Source organism: Lepisma saccharinum, chromosome 16 (assembly GCF_977018435.1).
Source record: "Lepisma saccharinum chromosome 16, izLepSacc3.1, whole genome shotgun sequence".
Taxonomy (NCBI): Eukaryota; Metazoa; Arthropoda; class Insecta; order Zygentoma; family Lepismatidae; genus Lepisma; species Lepisma saccharinum.
In genome coordinates this window covers 51,596,056-51,617,198 of record NC_139244.1, presented here as the reverse complement: position 1 = coordinate 51,617,198, position 21,143 = coordinate 51,596,056, and the positions used below count along the sequence as shown (strand labels likewise).

The 21,143-nt window shown below is 40.3% G+C and overlaps 1 protein-coding gene across 1 annotated transcript in view; it reads right to left on the bottom strand.

The window, feature by feature from the left end:
• LOC146000075 (brachyurin-like) overlaps positions 1-17,979 on the bottom strand; it is a 106,862-nt gene extending 88,883 nt beyond the window's left edge. Inside the window, exons 1-2 of the mRNA XM_083137405.1 lie at positions 17,840-17,979; positions 16,252-16,315 (exon numbers count right to left, since the gene is read on the bottom strand). Of these exons, the coding sequence (XP_082993531.1) occupies positions 16,252-16,315; positions 17,840-17,911 (136 nt within the window). The 5' untranslated portion in view covers positions 17,912-17,979. The remainder of the gene's footprint in view (positions 1-16,251; positions 16,316-17,839) is intronic.
• Positions 17,980-21,143: the final 3,164 nt, after the last annotated feature.

The following is a 21,143-nucleotide window of genomic DNA, read 5'->3' as shown; positions in this document are numbered from 1 at the left end:
TCTATATAAAATAACATACCTGAAAATTCTATTCACAGTATAGCTTGAATTCTTGAGTTTTTTTTGTATTCACACCCAAGAAATTCTATATAAAATAACATACCTGAAAAATTGTATCGCTAGACACTTTTTGATTTCTGTGATTTTGGAGAAAGCATAATGGCATCCACCACCAGTTTCAATCGTAAAAATGATAAAACGGAATGTGTTTCTTGTGGGAAGCTAATCTCAAGGAACAATTTATCGGTACACAGGGCAAGATGTAGCGAAACAGGTTCGAGAATTAATCGTTCGTCACCTTCTAAGCCTTGTGCTCGATGCGGAAAGATGATCAGCATTACACATTTAAGTAAACACCTCAAAATTTGCAAACCATCGACAGAACAAGGAACATTGAAAAGAAAAATCGATGATTCAGAAACGGAAGCTTCCACTTCCAAGCAAATTAAATTATCTAATGAACGAAAACCAATTAGATCTGCATTCAACCGTCATATTCAGGATTTCTCTTTTACTTCGGAACCAGGCCGGGACATTCTTAGTTTCTTGCGTGAAACGAAAACATCCGTGATAAATATTCTAAAAAATAAATTGGAAAATAATTCCATAAATGTATACGTTGATCTATTTTCCGAATACGAAAAAGTCGATGGTACAACAAGTATTTTTTATCATCGAACAAAACACCAGGCTCTTCATTTGGCGGACGTCGATAATTTGGACGAATTTTATTTTAATCTTTCAAATGAACTGGTTAAGAAACACGACGATTTCGAGGCTAAAGGGTCGGGATGGTCTCTGTGTGGAAGTCCTCACACGTTAACCGTTTACGTGAACCAATTCTCGCCTCTTCGCGCTTCCAGTTACGTTCCTCTTCCACCGAACACTCAACACAAGAGGGCTGTGTTAAATATACAGAACAGCGATAACAAGTGTTTTCTTTGGTGTGTGTTGGCGGAACTTCACCCGATTCATTGCAAAAATAATCCACAGTGGGTTGGACATTACAAGCAACATGAACCTGAACTGGAAAATGCAATGGCTGGCATCGAATACCCGGTGACCATTTCTGATATATCAAAATTCGAGACACGAGCACGAGATGCAGAAGGAAAACGCTTAATCATCAACGTGTATTCCTATACGTTGGATAAACATGTCGTGCATCCCGTCAGAATAAGCGATGTCGACGATGATGATGCTCGTGTGATTAATCTTCTTCTAATTTCAAACGACAGTGTTCACCATTACTGTCTCATTCGTTCACTATCACGCTTGGTCAGAAGTCAATCAACCAAGCATGCAAACCACATCGAAGTTTGCCCGAGATGTCTAACCACGTTCAACGATCGACAACAATCCGATTATCGAAAATACACCGGACGTCAGATTGCTATCGAGAAACTTGCCGAACATAAAATTTATTGCGGCAACAACAGACCGGTTCGAATGTTGATGCCCGAAAAGAACGAAGTGGAAGAATTTAGGATGCACAAGGCGTTGTTGGAACATCCCGCAATCATCGTTGCTGATTTCGAGGCGTTTCTCAAACCACTCTCGTACTGCGATCCGGATCCCGAAGTTTCTTCCACAACACCTTACCAGCTTCACGAACCAAACAGTTTCGGTTACGTTGTCGTGCGACGGGATAAAATAGATGAACCGTACGTATACCGAGGACCCGATGCAATCGAACGCTTCTTCGAAAAGATGATCGAGGAGGTTGGGAAAATTGGATGCATGCTGCAAACATCGAAACCGATGCTTCCGTTATCTGCTATCGAACTTCAAAATTACTATGACACTGTCAAGTGTCCTGTGTGCGATAACCACTTCACGGACGACAATCGTAAAGTGTTTCACCATTCGCATACGGACGGTTGCTTCATAAGCGGAATCTGTAATGCATGCAACCTCAAAATCCAAAAACCAAAATTCGTCCCCATATTCTTTCACAATGGCTCTAATTACGATTTTCATCCCTTAATTAGGAAACTCGGATACGACGCTCAAAAAATAGATATTCTTGCTCAAAACGAAGAACGATACATCTCTATAAGTAAGAAAGTTATGATTCCTGAGACTAAAAATACCATCGAGATGAGGTTTCTGGATTCGTACAGATTTCTGTCTGCCAGCCTGGACGCTCTTGCCAGCAAACTTTTAGACGAACAATTCAAAATTACAAAAGCTAGTTTTCCCAACGTAGACATAGAACTCGTTAGACGTAAAGGGATTTATCCTTACGAATACGTTACTGATAATTCTAAATTTAATGACGACGCTCTCCCACCTCCAAGAGAATTTTACAGCAGACTCAGAGAGAAGGGAATCACGGACGAAGAATACCAACACGCGCAACGCATGTGGGAGAAATTAGAATGTAGGACACTCGGAGACTACCACGATGCCTACTTAAAATTAGACGTAACGATACTCGCGGATGTTTTTCAAGCGTTCAGGAAAACGGCAACGAATATTTACAAATTAGATCCAGCGTATTTCTACAGCCTACCGGGATTAGCGTGGTCGGCAATGTTATTCCAGACAAAGGTCAAGCTGGAACTGATATCGGACGTGGACATGTTACTTTTCATCGAGAGGGGGATTCGGGGCGGGATGGTACAGTGTCTCTCAAAAGTTTTAGGACAACGACATTTTAAACTAGGCAACCCAATTTACACAAGCCGTTGGTGGGTTGCGTGCAGAGTTAGGCTCAATTTCAGGGTTGCCACATGCACAATAGATATTTATAAAACACGCGAAAGAAATATAAACAAGTATTATTGTATAAAATTATTAAAAATATCACTATTATATCGCAAATGACAAAATTCTTTCTGAAAGAAAAAAATAGGTTTTCTAGTATTTCATCGCTGATGAGTCTACAGAAAGGAAAAGAGGTGAGAGGAAACGAAAGGTCACAAAGGAGAGGAGAAAGAGAAAGCGAAAGGAGAAGAGGAAAAGTAGAGGAGAGAAGAAAGATATGATAGACGAGGAGAGGAGATGTAGTGAGGAGAATGGAAAAAGATTGGAGGAGAGATGAGGAAAAAGAACAAAGAAGAGAAAAGAGGAGGAAAACGAGAGGAGAGGAGAGGAGGAGACGAGAAGAGGGAAGTGGAGGGTAGAGTAAAGGAGAGAAAAAGAGAAGAACGAAAAAAGAGAGAATAGTGCAGTGGAGTCGAAAATCTAAGACAGGAAAGGAGATAAGACGAGTGGAGAAGAGTGGGATGGAGATAAGATGCGAGAAAAGTAGGGAAGGCGATATGAGATAAAAGCAGAACGGAAAGAGGGGAGAGAAGAAGGAGAAGGAACTGGAGAGAAGAGGTAGTTGCAGAAAATACCGTCTGAGCGTCAAGAATGGATGCATTGGTCAAATTATCGACATGAAACATTCAATAACATTTTGAAATGTATTGGAGAATATATTAGATCGGTGCGAAATGCCTTTTGGCTGAGTTCAGAGCAAATTAAAATCCTCCATGTAAGATCTTTGATTTTACCTGCGATTACACCACTAAAAAAATGAACGTAATTTTTAATATTTATAAGAATTATTCAATTTTTCTCCACTTCTCGGTTCGTTGAAATAGAGATTTTGTAATTCAATATTTCCCCTCCCCCATCGTTAATTCCAAACTGAATCATTCCGTTTCACACGGCGTGGACAATGAACACAATGGGATATGTCTAAAACTTACGAAAATTTTCTGCCAGCGGAAGGGTTTGAACCTACGACCATCAGATTGACAATCCTGAACGGTAACCACTACCCTACAACCTTTAGCTCCTTAAACCAGGTAGAAGAACCACTACACTACGCCTTTACCTTCGAATGAAACAATATATTTTTTTAAGTATTCTGTCCCTCCAATATTGTAAATGTCGTTTGGTATACGTGTAGTTGAACTTTTACTTTAATTTTGATTTGCTTTCTTGTAGTATAACCGATATCTTCGAGAAATAATTTTCGAAGTAATTAAAAACGAGAATATTGGTAGTTGTGAAAATGCGAGTTATTTCTTCTAACTTATTATTGTGATTAGGCATTACTAATGGAAAATATCTAGAGGCTTGAATATTACAGGACGATGTTCTTTTCCTGTGATACTCTAACAGACAAAATGCTTGTTTACTGATGCAAGTCTTGTGTCCAGAACAGTCTTATGAAATGTATTTGCTGTTGCGTAAGATAACACGAAATAATTACACCGTTTGCGAACTACCAAATCTGTGCAACGTTATACGTAAACAGGCGGAAAATTTTATTCATAAAATCACTTCACATTTGACAGTGTTAGTCAAGAGAGACTCGTGGCACACTGTGTTAAGGTGCTGGACTAAATCCTTCTAATTTTTCTTCCTCGAGGAACAACAATTTATAAGGAAGAGCAACAGTGATGATCTTTCTTATTTCTTTTAAATGCTTACACTTTCCTTTAATTGGGGTTAAAAATAAATAAGAATATTGCTTGCATTTCTGTCATTGACGTAGACCAGAGAGAGAGACAGACAGACAGACAGATATTACAAAATAGTTCAAATAGTGCGAACGCCATTAAAAAGTCATGATAATTCTATGTTGCGTACTTAGAATTATTCATACAATAAAAAACATGTCTAATTGTGAGTTAACAAAAAAAAAAAAAAAAACAATAATAAAGAGACATTTTTGCATCACGATTGCAGTTCGAAAAAGTCGGGACAGGGATTGAAAGTAACGCACTATCCTGACTAAATCGGTGAATCGGACGTCTGGTAGCCTTGCATCAATGATTATAAAACTAAAACCACCCAATATTGCAGCTTGAAGACTTTTGCGCAAGAAACAGATTCATTTATACAAGAGCAAAATTGAAATTCTTACACATTTCGAAAATCGACGATGTTATTTTCATATTTATTTATTTATAGGTTCACAGTTAAATATTTTAGGGTTCGAGGGGGAAGCATGGCCCACATGGCCCCTCCCGTGGGTACTGACCTTACGTAGACAGTGGAAGAGAAATTTTGGAGAACCTTTCTATTAAATTTAGTATTTACATTCACCTTATGCTCAGATAGGTTAAACCGTTTATTGACAATCGTGAACTTTTCGTTTAATAGATAATATTTGGTTTTAAACGACGGGAGAACATTGGTCGAATTTCCTTTCTTGCTCTTTTGAGAGAATATATACTTCTACAATAGCAATCGCGTTCGGAAACCGTGAAAAAAAATGACTTGGTTTTCAAAGGCAGACAAGCTTGGTAGTCTAGCTTGCTCGCGATCAAAGTGACTCACTCACGCTATTCAAGGCCGCTTCTTATCGCACCCAGCACGTTACAAGTGACCAGAGTCGAATTTTAAAGAGAATCTGAAGAATGGTAGATTTCAACAGAGGCGGCTAGGTAGGCACCAGCTCAACATGCAATAGTTTAAGTGATAATTCCTGACAAACAAAAAAACGTATTGAATAATTATTGGGATAGTAATACGTGTATCCGCTCTTTTTTTAACAATGTAAGCTCGAAGACAATCTGTATTCCATTTATTTATATTGGCAACTTGGTCAACCGGAGGTTATTTTATCGCCTTCGATAATCGAATTGTCTGATCGATTATTTTTTGTTTACCCAGGAACATGCCCCATAGGAGATTTCCGAGACCTCTCTATCATATCTTTCTTCTCTCCTCTACTTTTCCTCTTCTCCTTTCGCTTTCTCTTTCTCCTCTCCTTTGTGACCTTTCGTTTCCTCTCACCTCTTTTCCTTTCTGTAGACTCATCAGCGATGAAATACTAGAAAACCTATTTTTTTCTTTCAGAAAGAATTTTGTCATTTGCGATATAATAGTGATATTTTTAATAATTTTATACAATAATACTTGTTTATATTTCTTTCGCGTGTTTTATAAATATCTATTGTGCATGTGGCAACCCTGAAATTGAGCATAACTCTGCACGCAACCCACCAACGGCTTGTGTAAATTGGGTTGCCTAGTTTAAAATGTCGTTGTCCTAAATTTTTTGAGAGACACTGTACAATGTGTGCAGAGATATGCAAAAGCCAAAAACGTGCACATGAAAGAAGATTATGATTCAAATCGAGCATCGAATTACATCTTCTACGCCGACGTTAATAATCTCTACGGACATGCCATGGTACAGAAACTTCCTTACGGGGGATTCGAATGGGCATCAGTAGACGTAGAAAATTTCGACGATAGTGAGTATGGCTTCTTCGCAGAGGTGGATATCGAATTCCCCGACCATTTACACGATCTGTTCAGCGATTTACCACCGGCATCCGAGTTCAAATCTTCGCCTCATTCTAATCAACGCAAGCTTTTATTGACTCTAGAGGGGAAAAAGAGATACGTTGTTCATTACTCGAATCTCCGATTCTTGATCGGGAAGGGTGCTAAGGTAGCGAATATTAGAAGAGTCCTCAGGTTTAAACATTCCGAGTGGCTCAAACCGTACATTGAAACAAACACGCAACATAGGATGGTTGCCATTTCCGATTTAGACAAAGATTTTTTTAAATTGATGAATAACGCGGTGTATGGCAAGACGATGGAAAACGTGCGGAATCATGTAGACGTGAAATTGGTTTCGGATAAAAATAACTGCATGAAATGGGTGGCCGATCCTAGATTCAAGTCGAGAAAAATTTACAACGAGAATTTGGCACTTTTCAATCTTGATATAAAATTGATGAAATTCAGAAAACCAATTTACGTTGGCGCAACAGTTCTCGACTTGTCGAAACTTTACATGTTCGAATTTCATTACGACGTGATGAAACCCTTCTTCGATGATAAGATATTACTTTTGTACACGGACACCGACAGCTTCATTTACAGCATACAAACACCTAACCTCTATGAAGACATAAAAAATCCTTCCATGCTCGAGTATTTCGATACTTCTGCATATCCTCAACCCAACAGATTTGGGATTCCATCCCTCAACAAAAAAGTCCTAGGTAAACTGAAAGATGAATGTAACGGTGATATTATTGTCGAGTTCGCAGGTTTGCGTTCGAAAATGTATGCCATGAGAACAGAGAGTAGCGTCACGAAGAAAGCAAAAGGTGTGGGCAAGAATACGGTGGAGAACAAACTCACCTTCCACGATTACATCGATTGCCTTTACTCACAATCGACGATACTAAGTATAGAACAAAGAATCCAAAGTGTAGACCACGTGATTACAACAAACAAAGTTAGGAAAGTAGCATTAGATCCGCATGACGATAAAAGATGTATTTTGTCTTGTGGAATCCACACGTTGCCTTGGGGACACTATCGTTTAGAAATTAGTAAAAATTGTAGGCAATGCAATTGAAAAAAAAATAAACTTAAACTGTCTCACATACACAATAAGTAACTAGCAAGGACAATGAATCTCTTTGGTTTCCGAAAGCAAACAATGGAGACGTTGGTAAAACCTTTTACGTCTTCAACAACAATTTACCTTTTTACGAAATTCCGATCTAGCGGCAAGAACATTTTTCGAATGAAGCACGACAAGGTACTTTCTAACATGGCGTACGATGTTTCAGCAGGAGATTGTTTATACGTGGAACTCCTCGGAGATTACGACAAACTCATTCCTCTCTTCGTAGAATTACGAATCGTCTATCCTATCATAAATAACCGTTAACCAAAAATGCCTAACGACATTTTCGGCCACACCAAGCGTGTAGACCACGCAGAAGAGATTCTCATGTTGGATATTCGAGTTAAAAAGTTGAGGAGCGATTTGATTACTTTGCAGGAGACAAGTGAGGTGCCACCCTTTTTGAATCCCATCACGCTCGTGCTTCTCTTCAAACGTAATCTCTAAAAATGTCTAGGCAAGCCATCGTCGAAGAATTGCATAAACCTGCACGCCGCAACTACGAATGTTTGGCGGTGGTGACCAAGGGAATCGACGACCTCTGGGAAAGTGACCTCGTGGAGATGAGTAGCGGCAAGTTAAAAAACGTACATAAATTGAACAAGGGCAACAAGTACCTCCTCACCGTCATAGACACATTTTCGAAATTCGCATGGGCTCTACCTTTGAAGGCGAAAACGGGAACGTGCGTCACGGAAGCATTCGAGACAACTTTTCGCGAAAGCGGCGGCAGACGACCTCGGTTTCTGCACACGGACAAAGGGAAGGAATTTTACAATGCCGTATTCCAAAAGTTTATTCGGAAACACGACGTTCGACATTACTCGACCTTCAGTGACGTCAAGGCCAGCATCGTGGAAAGATTTAATCGCACTCTGAAATCGCGCATGTGGTCACGCTTCACGCTTCAGGGAAGCTACAAGTGGGTCACCATTCTTCCGGAACTCGTTAACGACTATAATCACACGGTGCACAGAACGATAGGCATGAAGCCAGCTGACGTTACCAAGTCCGACGAGCAACGTTTAATTTCCAGCGTTTACTGTCCAAAGTACACACCCACGACAAAAAAAGCTAAATACAAAATTGGAGACCAGGTGAGGATCAGTAAATTGAAGCGAACGTTCGACAGGGGTTTCACACGAAACTGGAGCACGGAACTTTTTACCGTGGTTCGAGTTTTACCCGGGAACCGTCACACGTATATAATAAAGGACAGTGGCGGTGAAATTTTATTGGGGCGCTTCTACGTGGAGGAACTCTCTAAAACTAAATACCCCGACACGTACCTTATCGAAAAAGTTTTGCGCAAGAAAGGTGACAAACTTTTGGTGAAATGGCTGTAACTTCCGGACACGAGTTGGATCGATTCGAACGAAGTGATTCTATGAGTACGTGGAATGTCGTGAAACGTTTACCTGATTCGGAAAGTCGAACGAAGAAAAGGAACGGCGAATTGCTCCCCGACAGCATACGGTGTCTGATCGTAGGACCTTCGGGGTGCGGGAAGACGACACTGCTCATTGATAATTTTATCCTCTCACCCAATTGGTTAGACTGGGAAAACAGACACCTCTACGTATTTTCGAAAAGTCTCGAACAACCGAAATACCAGCAACTTATGAAACTGTACGAGGGACTGGGCATTGCAACTTTCGCAACTGCAATCATTCCACTGGACGATTGTCTCGAGAATTCCGTTGTGGTGTTCGACGACATGACCTTGGAAAATCAAAACGAGATTCGTAATTTTTTCACTCGAGGTCGTCACAAAGGATTGGATTGTTTCTACCTGGCACAAACTTTTTCCAAGGTTCCGAAACAACTGCTACGCGACAACGCTAATTTCATTTGCTTGTTTCGACAAGACCACACCAATTTAAAACACGCACACGATGATTACGTAGGGGCTGACGTAAATTACAATCTATTTTCTAAATTCTGCTCCCACTGTTGGAACCGTGGCGATTTCGGATTCGTGACCATCGACATGACTCGAAAAGCAAACCATGGAAAATATAAGAATAAAATAAACGTTTATCTAGACGTCTCAAAGGCTAACAAGAGGACAATTTCGGATTTGCAACAAGAAGAAAAAAATCCCCCAAAAAAATCAAAGGTCGTGAGAATCTAAAAAATAAAATTTGAAAAAAAAAAAACGTTCTTTTTTTTCAAACGTCTGACAAGCATATATAAAATAACCATTACAACAAAAAGTGAGTGTTAGAAAAAGTGGATAGTCTCAAGCGGGTGACAGCAGAAAACTAGGAGAACCGAACGTATAGGCTGAGAATTCGACGTTTCAGAAACGTTTCAACGTATATAGAAAAATGTCAAAACGTCAATTTCAAGAAGACGAAAATCTCAAGTTGCGGGAATACCTCGTGAAGCGCTTCAAAGGTTGGAAATCCGAGAATCGCGGATCCTACGAAGAGAAGAAACGTCAAGATCAACCTGTGATCGACGCCATCAGCGGTCTAGGTAAAGAAATTAAAAGTGTCACGGAACAAAATAAAAATTTGATCAACGAACTCGTACCACTCGCAGCTAAAAGTTACGCTGTACCCACGCCCATTTCGAGCATTCCTTCGACGCCGTTCGAACTGAAGGACGTACCGACACGACGTCGAGCCATAGGTAGCACGTCTTCGGATAAGATCGAGTTGGGACCTTTGGCACGAGACTACCTGAGCACGGGGAAGTTCGACAAGGACGAAGTGTTCGGAAACCAACGAAGGCGGTGTCGTGTGGAAGATTGGAAAATCGAAAGTGACCTTCGAAGGCAACGACATTAAAGTTAATTTAGGCGAGAAGGATAGTTGGACCAGGTATCCGGGTACGGTGGGACTGTGGGAACTCGTCGCCAAAAAGCAGCCGAAAGATTACACCGACGAAGATTACCAAAGTTACAAGGAAATTCTGATCATGACGGATGCCTTGTACCAGAACAACGATGCCTCGCAGAATAGGGTGAAATCGAGCAGCGGTGAGAAGTACAGGAATCTCATCAAACCGATTTGGAACCAGGTCAAAACAGGCAGCGGCGTCAAACGCTACAACACGTTACCCAAAGAATTTGTTTGGGTGGACGACGTGAGGAAGCTCGTCGACCGATTGTTGGTGATAGCCGGCGAAGAGAATGCAGGCAATCGTAATTTCTACAACGAGAAGGTTGGCATCGTGGACATGATCAGCACGAAACTTTCCAACTTCATCGTGAACGACGACAAGGGCATCGGCTACCTCATTAAAATTATCAACACGCTGCCTCCGAGATTCTGGAACGTGGCCGAAGGAAAGGGACTCGTGAACGACATCATCAACAAGTTACCTTTCGAGATGCATTTACCTGGCTACCAGTACTGCGGACCGGGTACCAAACTCGAGAAAAGATTGGAGAGAGGAGACAAGGGTGTGAATCCGTTGGACGCCGCATGCAAAGATCACGACATCGCCTACAACACCACTCGCACCGATCTGGACGCACGTCACGAAGCAGACAGAAAGTTAGAGCATGCAGCTTTCGAAAGGTTCGTCAGCAGAGACGCTTCGCTGGGTGAAAGAGTTGCAGCACTGGGCACCACCATCGCCATGAACACGAAACAAAAATTTGGGTGGGGTGTATAAATAAATAACATACAGTAAAAAAACAACATGTCTTGTATAACCGATTTGCCGCACGAACTGCTATGTAAAATATTTAAACAGGCAGTAAACGGAGATGTTAAAAAACTTTTAATCGTAGCGAGATCAACGCCGGATTTTCGCATCCCTTGTGAAATGGCTGTCAAGGACCGTCTTCGGGAGATCAGTTGCATGAGGTGCGGTGATCTCGACACTCTTCTTTCGGCCGCAGGGGAAAAATTAAACGATAGGTTGGATGAACTGCACGAGGCGAGGCAGGGGAGAAGACGATACACGGATGATTGGCGCAAGTCTAAACAGGAGACCGAAGAAATCATCACGCACATCATCGCGTTTTCCGAAGCACGGACTTTCTTCCTCTAACACACACACAAAAAAAATCTTCGATACAAAAATCTCGTGAAAAAAAAGTATATGTAAATAACACACATAGTGAAAAAAAATTAAATTTCTCTAACACTCTGAAAATTTCTCTTCGATATGAGTGAAAAAAAATGAGTGACCTCCAAGCGCTAAAACAAATGCTAAATTTGTCAGTCGAGTATGTAAAAATTCAGGAATTGGAAGTCGGCAAACCTTACACGATAACTTCCGGTTCAATCGGTTTCTACCCAGTACGGTCCCAAGCTGCGTCTGTTGCTCGACGGACAATACAGTCTATTTTTACCAGATCGATACGCTAACATGTTATCCGACGAGAAGCTATCTCTTTTAATCGACAACAAAACTCGAATCGTGTACAAGGGGACAAAGGAACTTCTTGGAAAGAAAACAAAGCACGTAATAGAATTTGTGTAACGGGGCTGCGCGGAGTATATATAAAATAACATCCCTTGAAAAAAAAAATTACACGAGAGAGGGAAACAAAAAAAAATCTCAGAACATATATATAAATAACATACTGTAAAAAAAAATTACACGAAACAAAAAATCTCAGAACATTTATATATATAAATAACATACCGTGAAAAAAAATATATATAGAGCATCAACATGAAGCCCAAGGGTGTCGTGTACCAGATACCATACTCCAATCTAAAAAATCTAGGTGCCCTCGATGGGTTACTCACCAAGAAACAACGCGAGAAGAAACGTTCTTGCTTGACGAAAGGACACGGAATGAAATTGCTTATCAGCACACCACAATTGAGACGGTTGCAGCGTTCGCGGAAACAGCAAAAGATCGGAGGTTTCATATTCAGCATCCCGGCCATCCTGGCAGCATTGGGGGCCGTTGGAAGTTTGGCTGGCGGAAGCGCCGCCATCGCGAAAACCGTGATCGACTCGAAGAAGAACAAGGCGGAATTGGAAGAACAGAAACGTCACAACCTGGCCATGGAGAAGAAAGGGGGGAAGGGCGTCATGAGGAAGTTAAAAAAAAAGAAACAGCAGCACTCACCAACCGAGACATTGAATCTCTGATCAAACCATTACAAATCAAACACTTCAGAGGAGTTTTCATGTCCGACTCGTTACCTTCAACCGTTAAAAAAAGAGAATGCGGCGTAGTCAACTTGGACAGTCAAGAAAATCCAGGCACGCATTGGATATGTTATCACTACGCAAACAATAAAGCATTTGTTTTCGATTCTTTCGGAGGTGTTCCACCTACAAATTTAGTTCATTATCTGAAAACGAACAAAACCTCTATATACTACAACGACGAACGCATTCAAGATTTCGGAGACGTGAACTGCGGTCATCTCTGTCTCTCCATGCTCGCGTTTCTCTCTAAAATAAATAAGCCGCAGGTGGAAGATTTCCAGAAATCACTGTGGAACCTGAAACAGCATCACCACGATGGGCGTGTTCCATCTCACGAGCGAATCTTCGATCTTGAAACTCACGCTGCACGACGACATCGTCTATCCTAAATCCGTAGCTCTGCGTGCATTCTACAGCATGTACCTCATACCTAACGTCACGCAGCACAACAACAAAATTAGCGTCGGAAGCGAACATATCGTCGTCACGCCAGGCCAATACAATCTTTCTACTTTGCAAGCTCAGTTACCCAAATGCACGTACCTTTCTCAAAATTCGGTCACGCACAGAGTGGAAATCGTGTCCGCTACGGAGACCGTGGATCTGGGCACCATGGGAGAACTTTTAGGTTTCGAGAACAATCACCCAAAACTCGAAGCTGGCATCAAGCACGTAGCAACCAATATTCCTAAATTTCTAGCCATAGAGACTCTGAACGTACACTGCAACGTGGCGGAAGGCATGATCACTAAATCTTCGGACGGGGGGTTGGTGGGAAGTCACAAGCAGACGGGAATCATCGCCACTTTCAAACCAAGTTCCGAATTCATGGAACCGATCATCTACACACCCTCTTCGCCAATCTATTTTCCAGTATGTCGCAACCGCATAGACGACATAGAGTTGGTGGTGACGAACGAGAAAGGAGACTTGGTGGATTTCGCAGGTGCAACGACCACTGCCATCGTGGAGATCAACGTATAATAAATAACACACGTAGTGAAAATGGAGCAAATCGAAAGTTACGAATTGCAATCTTTCCCTCCCAACCGTCGCACGTTCGCCAATCTCAACGAAGCGAACCGGGAGATCGAATACGACGTGGACGTAGGGGATGGGTACGTTCATCCTCACAGAGCGGACCTCTACCTTCAATTCGACGTGGTGAAGAAGGAAAACGGAGAAACGTTTCCGCCCAATGCCAATTTGAAACTCGTGGACAACTTCGTGCCTCACCTGTTCTCGCAGGTGGAGGTGAGGAAACACGGTACGGTCATCGACAGAATAGATTATCCAGGCATCACGTCGACGGCGGTGGGAACATTGAAATTATCCAAAACGGACGCAGCGTACTACCAAGCGGGGGGATTCGAAGCGGGGACCAAAATATCGACGAGAAGTCACACGGTGCTCTTTCCCATGCGTCTGCTTCCCGGTTTCTTCTCGGACTACAAGGAGATCATGTGGAAGGTAGGACTGAGGATCAGCTTTCGAAGAGCGGCCAACGACAACGACGCACTGATGCGATACAGTAACTTGAACGCCGACGGTATCACGCCGCTGCCCAACACATTACCCGAAGCAGCGAAGTGCGTCATCCGGAGCATGGAGTTGAGAATGCCGGTGGTGGAATACGAGACGAACTACGCCCTCAAGTACAAAGCCGAGATCTTGAAAAATCCACAGGTACCGATTCACTTTCACGGTTACCAGTGCGAGCAGAAGATGGCGTCTGGAAGTCACATGGAATTCGACGTGACGACTCAGTTCAACAACATACAGTTCGACATGCCAGATTTCGTCGTAGTGCTTTTTCAGACCGGGCGCGATAACAATCAGGAAAAAGATTCCAGCAAGTTCGAAGACTACAAGATCAATAACGTTTATCTCAAGAACGGTAGGAACGAAGTGTTCCCGCTCGAAAATTACAACCTCGACATGACCAAAGACGATTACCTCAAACTTTACGAAGCGTTCTCGGCTTACAAACGCGTGACCGAGGGAAGCGTGGACATGTACTACACGCCCAGCGAATTCAAAGCGCGCAGGCCGATGTTCGTCATCAACACATCTAAGAGAAAGCAGGTTGTGGTCAACGATCGCACCAACATCAAGGTCGTCTGCGAGTTCCACGACGCGCTGCCCGAGGACACCGTGTGCAGCGTCATCCTGATCGCCGAGTAGTCTTTCGCGTACGACGTGAAGAACGAGAGGGTCACGGAGCAGTTTTAAAATATATTGCCTTCGTCGAGCAAGAATGGCTTATCTACAATCCCAATTACAAAATTTTTAATCTAAAACACATCCAAAGCACTCTAATAGGTTTGCAGAATGTTTTTTAGGATCAAAAAACTAACTCGACAAATCGAATTCTTGAAAAAAAAAATTGAGGGGGGGGGGGACGCTTGCTTGTACTCTCTCCCAAGCTCTCCTATTTGTTCACTGAACATGTGCCCTTCACGCGGCACAGTCGCTACAATATCATTTTTTTTTTTTTTTTTTTTTGCATCATGAGGAGAAAAAACATCGTAGCAGGAGGAGAGAGGGCCCAAAAACATCGTAGGAGAGAGGTGTTCCGTTTAGGTCGTAGCAGGGGGTGGAGGGCACACATTGTAGAAGATCACACATGAGTTTAAAAAAAAATCGTGGCAGATTACGCTGAGAGCAAGGTCGTGGTAGATTACACTGAGGAACCTTACAGTAAGAGGAGACGACAGCCTTATAGGAAAATGTCTTAAGTTATTTCAAAAGTAGGTCAAAGGACGAGTTAGCATAAAAGCAAAATTTTGCAGGAGGTAAAAAATAGCTAAAAAAAATGAAGCCAGAGCTTCTCTTCTGTCCACTTTTCTCTCATTGTAGGTTAGTTTAGTCCGTAAAAAAAAACGGATTACACTGAGAGCAGAAGCCTATATTAGCAGGTTGTAGTAGACTACACTGAGGGACCTTACAGTAAGAGGAGACAGCCTCCTTATAGGAAAATGTCGTAAGTCATTTCAAAAGTAGGTCAAAGGGCGAGGTAGCATAAGAGCTAAATTTGCAGGAGGTAAAAAATAGCTTAAAAAGTGATGCCAGAGCTTTTTCTGTCCATTTTTTCTCTCATTGTAGGTTAGTTTAGTCCGTAAAACGTCGTAAAATAAAAAGGAGGTCAAAGGGTAGCTCCAGAACATACCATCCCACCTACTACCTAAGTAGGTCAAAGCACGTAGAGGCTCTCGTGTAGTTTAGCACGTAATAAATGAATAGGTTAAGTTATATCACGTAAGATCGTAATATACCTACCAAGTATGAGTGGGAAAAAAGGGAAATTTTACTAAAACATCGCTAAACGCTAAAACATCGACAAAAAATTGTCAAAATATGTCAAAAACTGATATTCAATTGGTAAAAAAAGAGGCTACAAATGCATACCTACCAAGTGCGAGGTGGGAAAAAAGGGAAATTTTACTAAAACATCGCTAAACGCAAAAACATCGACAAAAAATTGTCAAAATATGTCAAAAACTGATATTCGATTAGTAAAAAAAAGAGGCTACAAATGCATACCTACAAAGTGCTATTTTGAAACAACCCACTTACACTACTTTCGCGTTTCTCCGTTTTGCATAAATCTTTTGATATAACAATTGTTTTTCAGGTGGTTATTCTACAGGAATATAAATGTATTGAAATGTATAAAAAACAATAGGGAGCTAAAGTATTTAAAGAACTGTTTTATTTTAAATTAAATGTTTACTTACCTCTACTATCGTTTTTGGCAGGCGTATTCTGATTATTTTTACCAAAAAGTTTCACTGGGTTAACCTGAAATTTAAATTTTCATTTATTTATTCCAGGTACAATGTCACCATATTTAAGTGACATAATGGACATTTATACAGAATTTAAAATACAATTTGACAGATATATGATGCCCGATATGGATTTATGTTCTTAATATAGCCTCTAAAAGTGTGTTTCGTCACTGCCTGGTTAATGAAATCACAGCCCACTTTCATGGACCCAGATGCATTCAAGTTTAAGGTTGTCTTCCTTTTGTGACGTATGTACCCACTAAGAATGCATTTTTCCAAAATTGAACCCTTTATGAGGGAAACAGAGTGTTAAACCTTTTAAATTTGACACGTTTACATCCGAAACGCTTGGACCAATAAACAGAAAGTTTAGGTGTGTTAAACTTTGCAAAAAATAATATACGTCTACATAACAAACCCCCTATGTACAGAAACCTGAAAGATTTTAAGGAACTTTCTATAACAAACTAAGTACTTACAAAGAAGAGATTTTCCGCAATGCAACTCCTAAATAGGAAAAAATAGTGTTTTTTTTTTTAAAAAAAAAAGTAGTGTAAAAGTAGTAAAAAGAGAGTCGTTCAATAATTCGATAAGGTGGTTCGATACCTGGTGGAGGCACATAGTAGTTCGGATCCCAATTTAAACTCTAAGTCCAGTTCCGACTAGCCTTTCTGTGAATAAAGTGGACTTAAAACAAAAACAAAAAAACTTTAATGATCCGATAATACCCAGTGTTTGGTGATATACACTTCTACGTTTAAACTACTGAAGCAAAGGAATACTTTCAGAATGGACTTAACACGATACAGTAGTCGGGTTGTGTAGCAAACATCGCTGGTAGCAAAGGTCTTGAAACGCATTGACTGCGCAAGCTATCACTTTTCCAGGCGACGAACGCATTTTCGCTGCAAATTGTGAGAATTAATAATTCTCACTCATTACAAAGTATTGTTATATTTATTTTGCATCAACTATTTGCAATTATGTCCCTTTGTGTTCAAACGTAACGACGATTTCCCCCAGTTGACCACTAGCAAGTGCAGTGTTTCCAACCTCACAACAGTTTTTCTGACTGCAATTTTGACATGTCGAATCGCTGTCGTCACACTTAAGTTCTCAGTTTTCTTCTCTGTTAATGAATATGAATATGTTATGGGTGAATATAGTTTCTCATTTCATGCTATAGCTAACTAAGCATGTAAATGTTTTAGCACAGTGTTTCTCGTTTAGTAAAGGGACCTGTAGTAAAGTTGGCTACTCTCTGCTGGTGCGCAAGAGCTCTGTTGCCACGTTAAAGATTTGTGAACTTAGAAAAATATTCAAGGCCGCCAGGTAAAAATTGGAGAAGTGTATATTGTGCAGTATTTGGTGTTTCAAAGAAGAAGCTCACATTATTTCACAATATTTCCTTTCACACACAAAACAAAATTGGCCACAAACATGGCAGTTGTGCTCATCCTGACGTCACTTGAAGCCCACCTGTAGATACTGACCTTTAGTAGATATAAAGGTGTATAAATAAAATGTACAATACCTGAACCACCATAACAATAAAGCAAACTGCTAGCAAAGGCTTCATCTTCTGAAACTGAGCAAATTCTTTCATTTAGTTCTACCAATAGATTTTCATTCAACACAAATATTTGCTCCACTTCCAAACTGAACTTGCTTCTCCAATTTAAAGATCCATTATAGTTATTGATATTAAGTGTAGTAACATTATTGTTATCGTTGATGTTATCACAAATGATAAAAGTGTCTCAAATGGTACCTCTGTATACAGTAATCTTATCTTATCTCTAAATATTGTTCTCCATTGACAATTGTCTATTGAGTATTGTAATGTCACACAAACTGTTGACTTCTAGGAGAAGCACTCGTTAAAAAGTTGACCTGATTTTTTTTAGTGTTGCTCTTGCCTGAAGTATGGAATCAGTTTTATATAAAGAAAAGGAATTATATAACAGGAAAGAATTCTACTCATTGCACACAAAATAACTGATCCCAAATAGTTACGTATAAATATAGATATGATTATATTCTTTAGTTACCTTATGAAGCTATATCGAAATACTTAATGTGCTAACAATGACATATTGAAACTTGAAACCTACGTTAGCATTGGCGGATTTAGTGGCGTGGGGGAACAGGGGCACGATGACGGGTTTGAACCCGGTAGTATAGATGAATGCTGGGTCTCTTGACGTCATATGCTTCCGCTATTGTTGGAATGTTAGCTTCTGTAGTGTCTTGTCGATGTCTGGATTAAGTTCTAGCTCTTTCTTACAATGTCTCCCTCGAGTCTTTCCACAAAATATATATTCCACATGTCAATATATAGGGTGTCATTATTTTAATGGCGCCCACGGGCCACAGAAACGTATAGAGGACCTCAGCAACATCTTTCTCGTTGGTATGTCGTTTCGGCGCAACAGTCGTTCAAGAAAGTCAGTTTTGCCGCCACCAACACAACATGGGTGACGTCATTTCCTGCGGTGAAACAGTTAACTGCAGTGTTGCAAGGAACACACAAATTTTATGAAAAATAACAGACTACCAACCACATTATGAACTGTAAAACGAAGATTGGAATACATACAGTAGACCGAATATCTGGAGTCCTTTTTTTTTTTACAGGTCACAGCCTACCAGCCAGAAGACCAGCAGTCATCCCAGCGGAAGGGAGAAGTGAAGGTGGTAAAACGGGATTTCTTTGAACTACTGTAGCGCCGAAACGATGCACAAAATAGAAAAATGTGACTGTGAAAAGTTGTTTGTTTTGATGTCCTCTATACCTTTCTGTGGTCCGGGAGCGTCATTAAAATGACACCCTGTATGCACACACACACACACACACACACATACACATACATGTATGTATATTACGGTGATCTTCAAAATTAAAGTTAGTTTTTTTTAGCCTTGCCCTTACATTTATTCTAATTCACTAACAAAACTAATTTGCAAAATTTGGAAGAAAATAAATAATATTTATTGATTGCACAATGCCATTCTTTTCTCTTAATATATATATTTTAATATTCTCGTCAATACATCACGCAGAGTCATATTTTAATTGATAATTCTGCATAATAACCCAAATCGATAAAATGCGAACTTGAGAGAAACTATTGTTAAACGTTCTACTCTGGACACAGGATGTACTACAGATAATATTGTTATTTGATTAAAGAACTTGATACGAATCATATTTTTATATACATCAGATAATGGTTCTTACGAAATACATTGAATTGAACGTTGTGTAATGCGCTTCACAAGCAAATCACGGAACTATTTTGTTTTAAAAATAACACGTACGATTCGAAAATTTCATTTTCTGCGTGAAATAAATAATTGAATAAGTGGCGCAAAGAATGAATGCTTCATGAGATTTACTTTATCTACTTTATAATTAGGCCTTTCCTTATTCTCTTGCTTAATCAGTCCAACTGCCATTGGATCAAATATTACTCAACAATATCCAGGTTGTTTTCTTGAAATGAATAATAATTTATATGTTATTTTTTTTAAAAATAGGATCTGTCTTTCGGACAGTGGCGTACCCAGAAAAGGAATTGTGAGATCTTTTGTCGGGTCACACTTTTAGAAAATGGTTTGGTTTGAGTTGCGTTTTAAGTCCACTTTATGCACAGTAAGGCTAATCGGGACTGGATCTACAGTTTAAAGTGGGATCCGAACCACTTGTGCCTCCACCGGGTATCGAACCCGGGACCCCTTGATTACAAGGCAATGACGCTACCACTGCGCCATGGGGGAGGCCCTTTTAGTAAATGATATAGGTATGTATATATATATATATATATATATATATATATATATATATATATATATATATATATATATATATATATATATATATATATATATATATATACAACTTGTAAGCCTATATTATCATCATCATTATTTATATTGTTATCATCATCACCATCACCATTATTACTATTATTATTATTATTATTTGCATACTGAAAATGCTTTCTCGACAGTGATTTTTCGTACTTTTCGAAAGAAAACGCTTATCCCCCCCATAATTTCAACACGGCATTTTGAAATTTACTTTCCCTTTCTTTTATCTCCTGCACAGGAGAGAAGGTAGAGACACGAACCCATGAACTACTTAGGTTGTTCCAGTTACCATGGTAACGTGAAATATTTGTGATATTCTGCATTGCCAAACATATGCGTGCAATGTGCCACCACAATCGTAACTCCAGGGTATGAAGCCACGAATTGGCAACACCTTGGTCCTTGCTCCGGCTAGTCAATTGGAAGCATCAGTTCTCACCCAGGGATCGGGATTAAGGCGATCCCCAATCTACCAGGAAGGTAACCACTGAGCAGCACATCACGTCAAATAAAATTCAAATACTTTATAATTAAAATGCCCAAAAACTTTAATCACGAATCGCTCGCGTACATACTTATTCGCACAAATTTAAAATATATGTTGGGTTCTGCTCGCTCGTAGGCAGTGATAAGTACTTATTTATCACGACAGAATTCGCGCACCGCCTTCACCGTTAACAGCAAGACCTCAACTGCTTACCCAGCTTACCCAGGCGTGAGGCACAGCATAACAGATTGTTCTTTTATACAATGATACAAACTCATGCTATAAAAATTGATTGATTGTGTGTTTTAAGTCCACTTTATGCACAGTAAGGCTAATTGGAACTAGACCTACAGTTTAAAGTGGGATCCGATCCACTATGTCTCCACCGGGTATCGAACCCGGGACCCCCTGGTCATAAAAATAACTCAATGAAAGCTCATAATGTATATGACACATTAATGCTAATTAGCGATAGTAA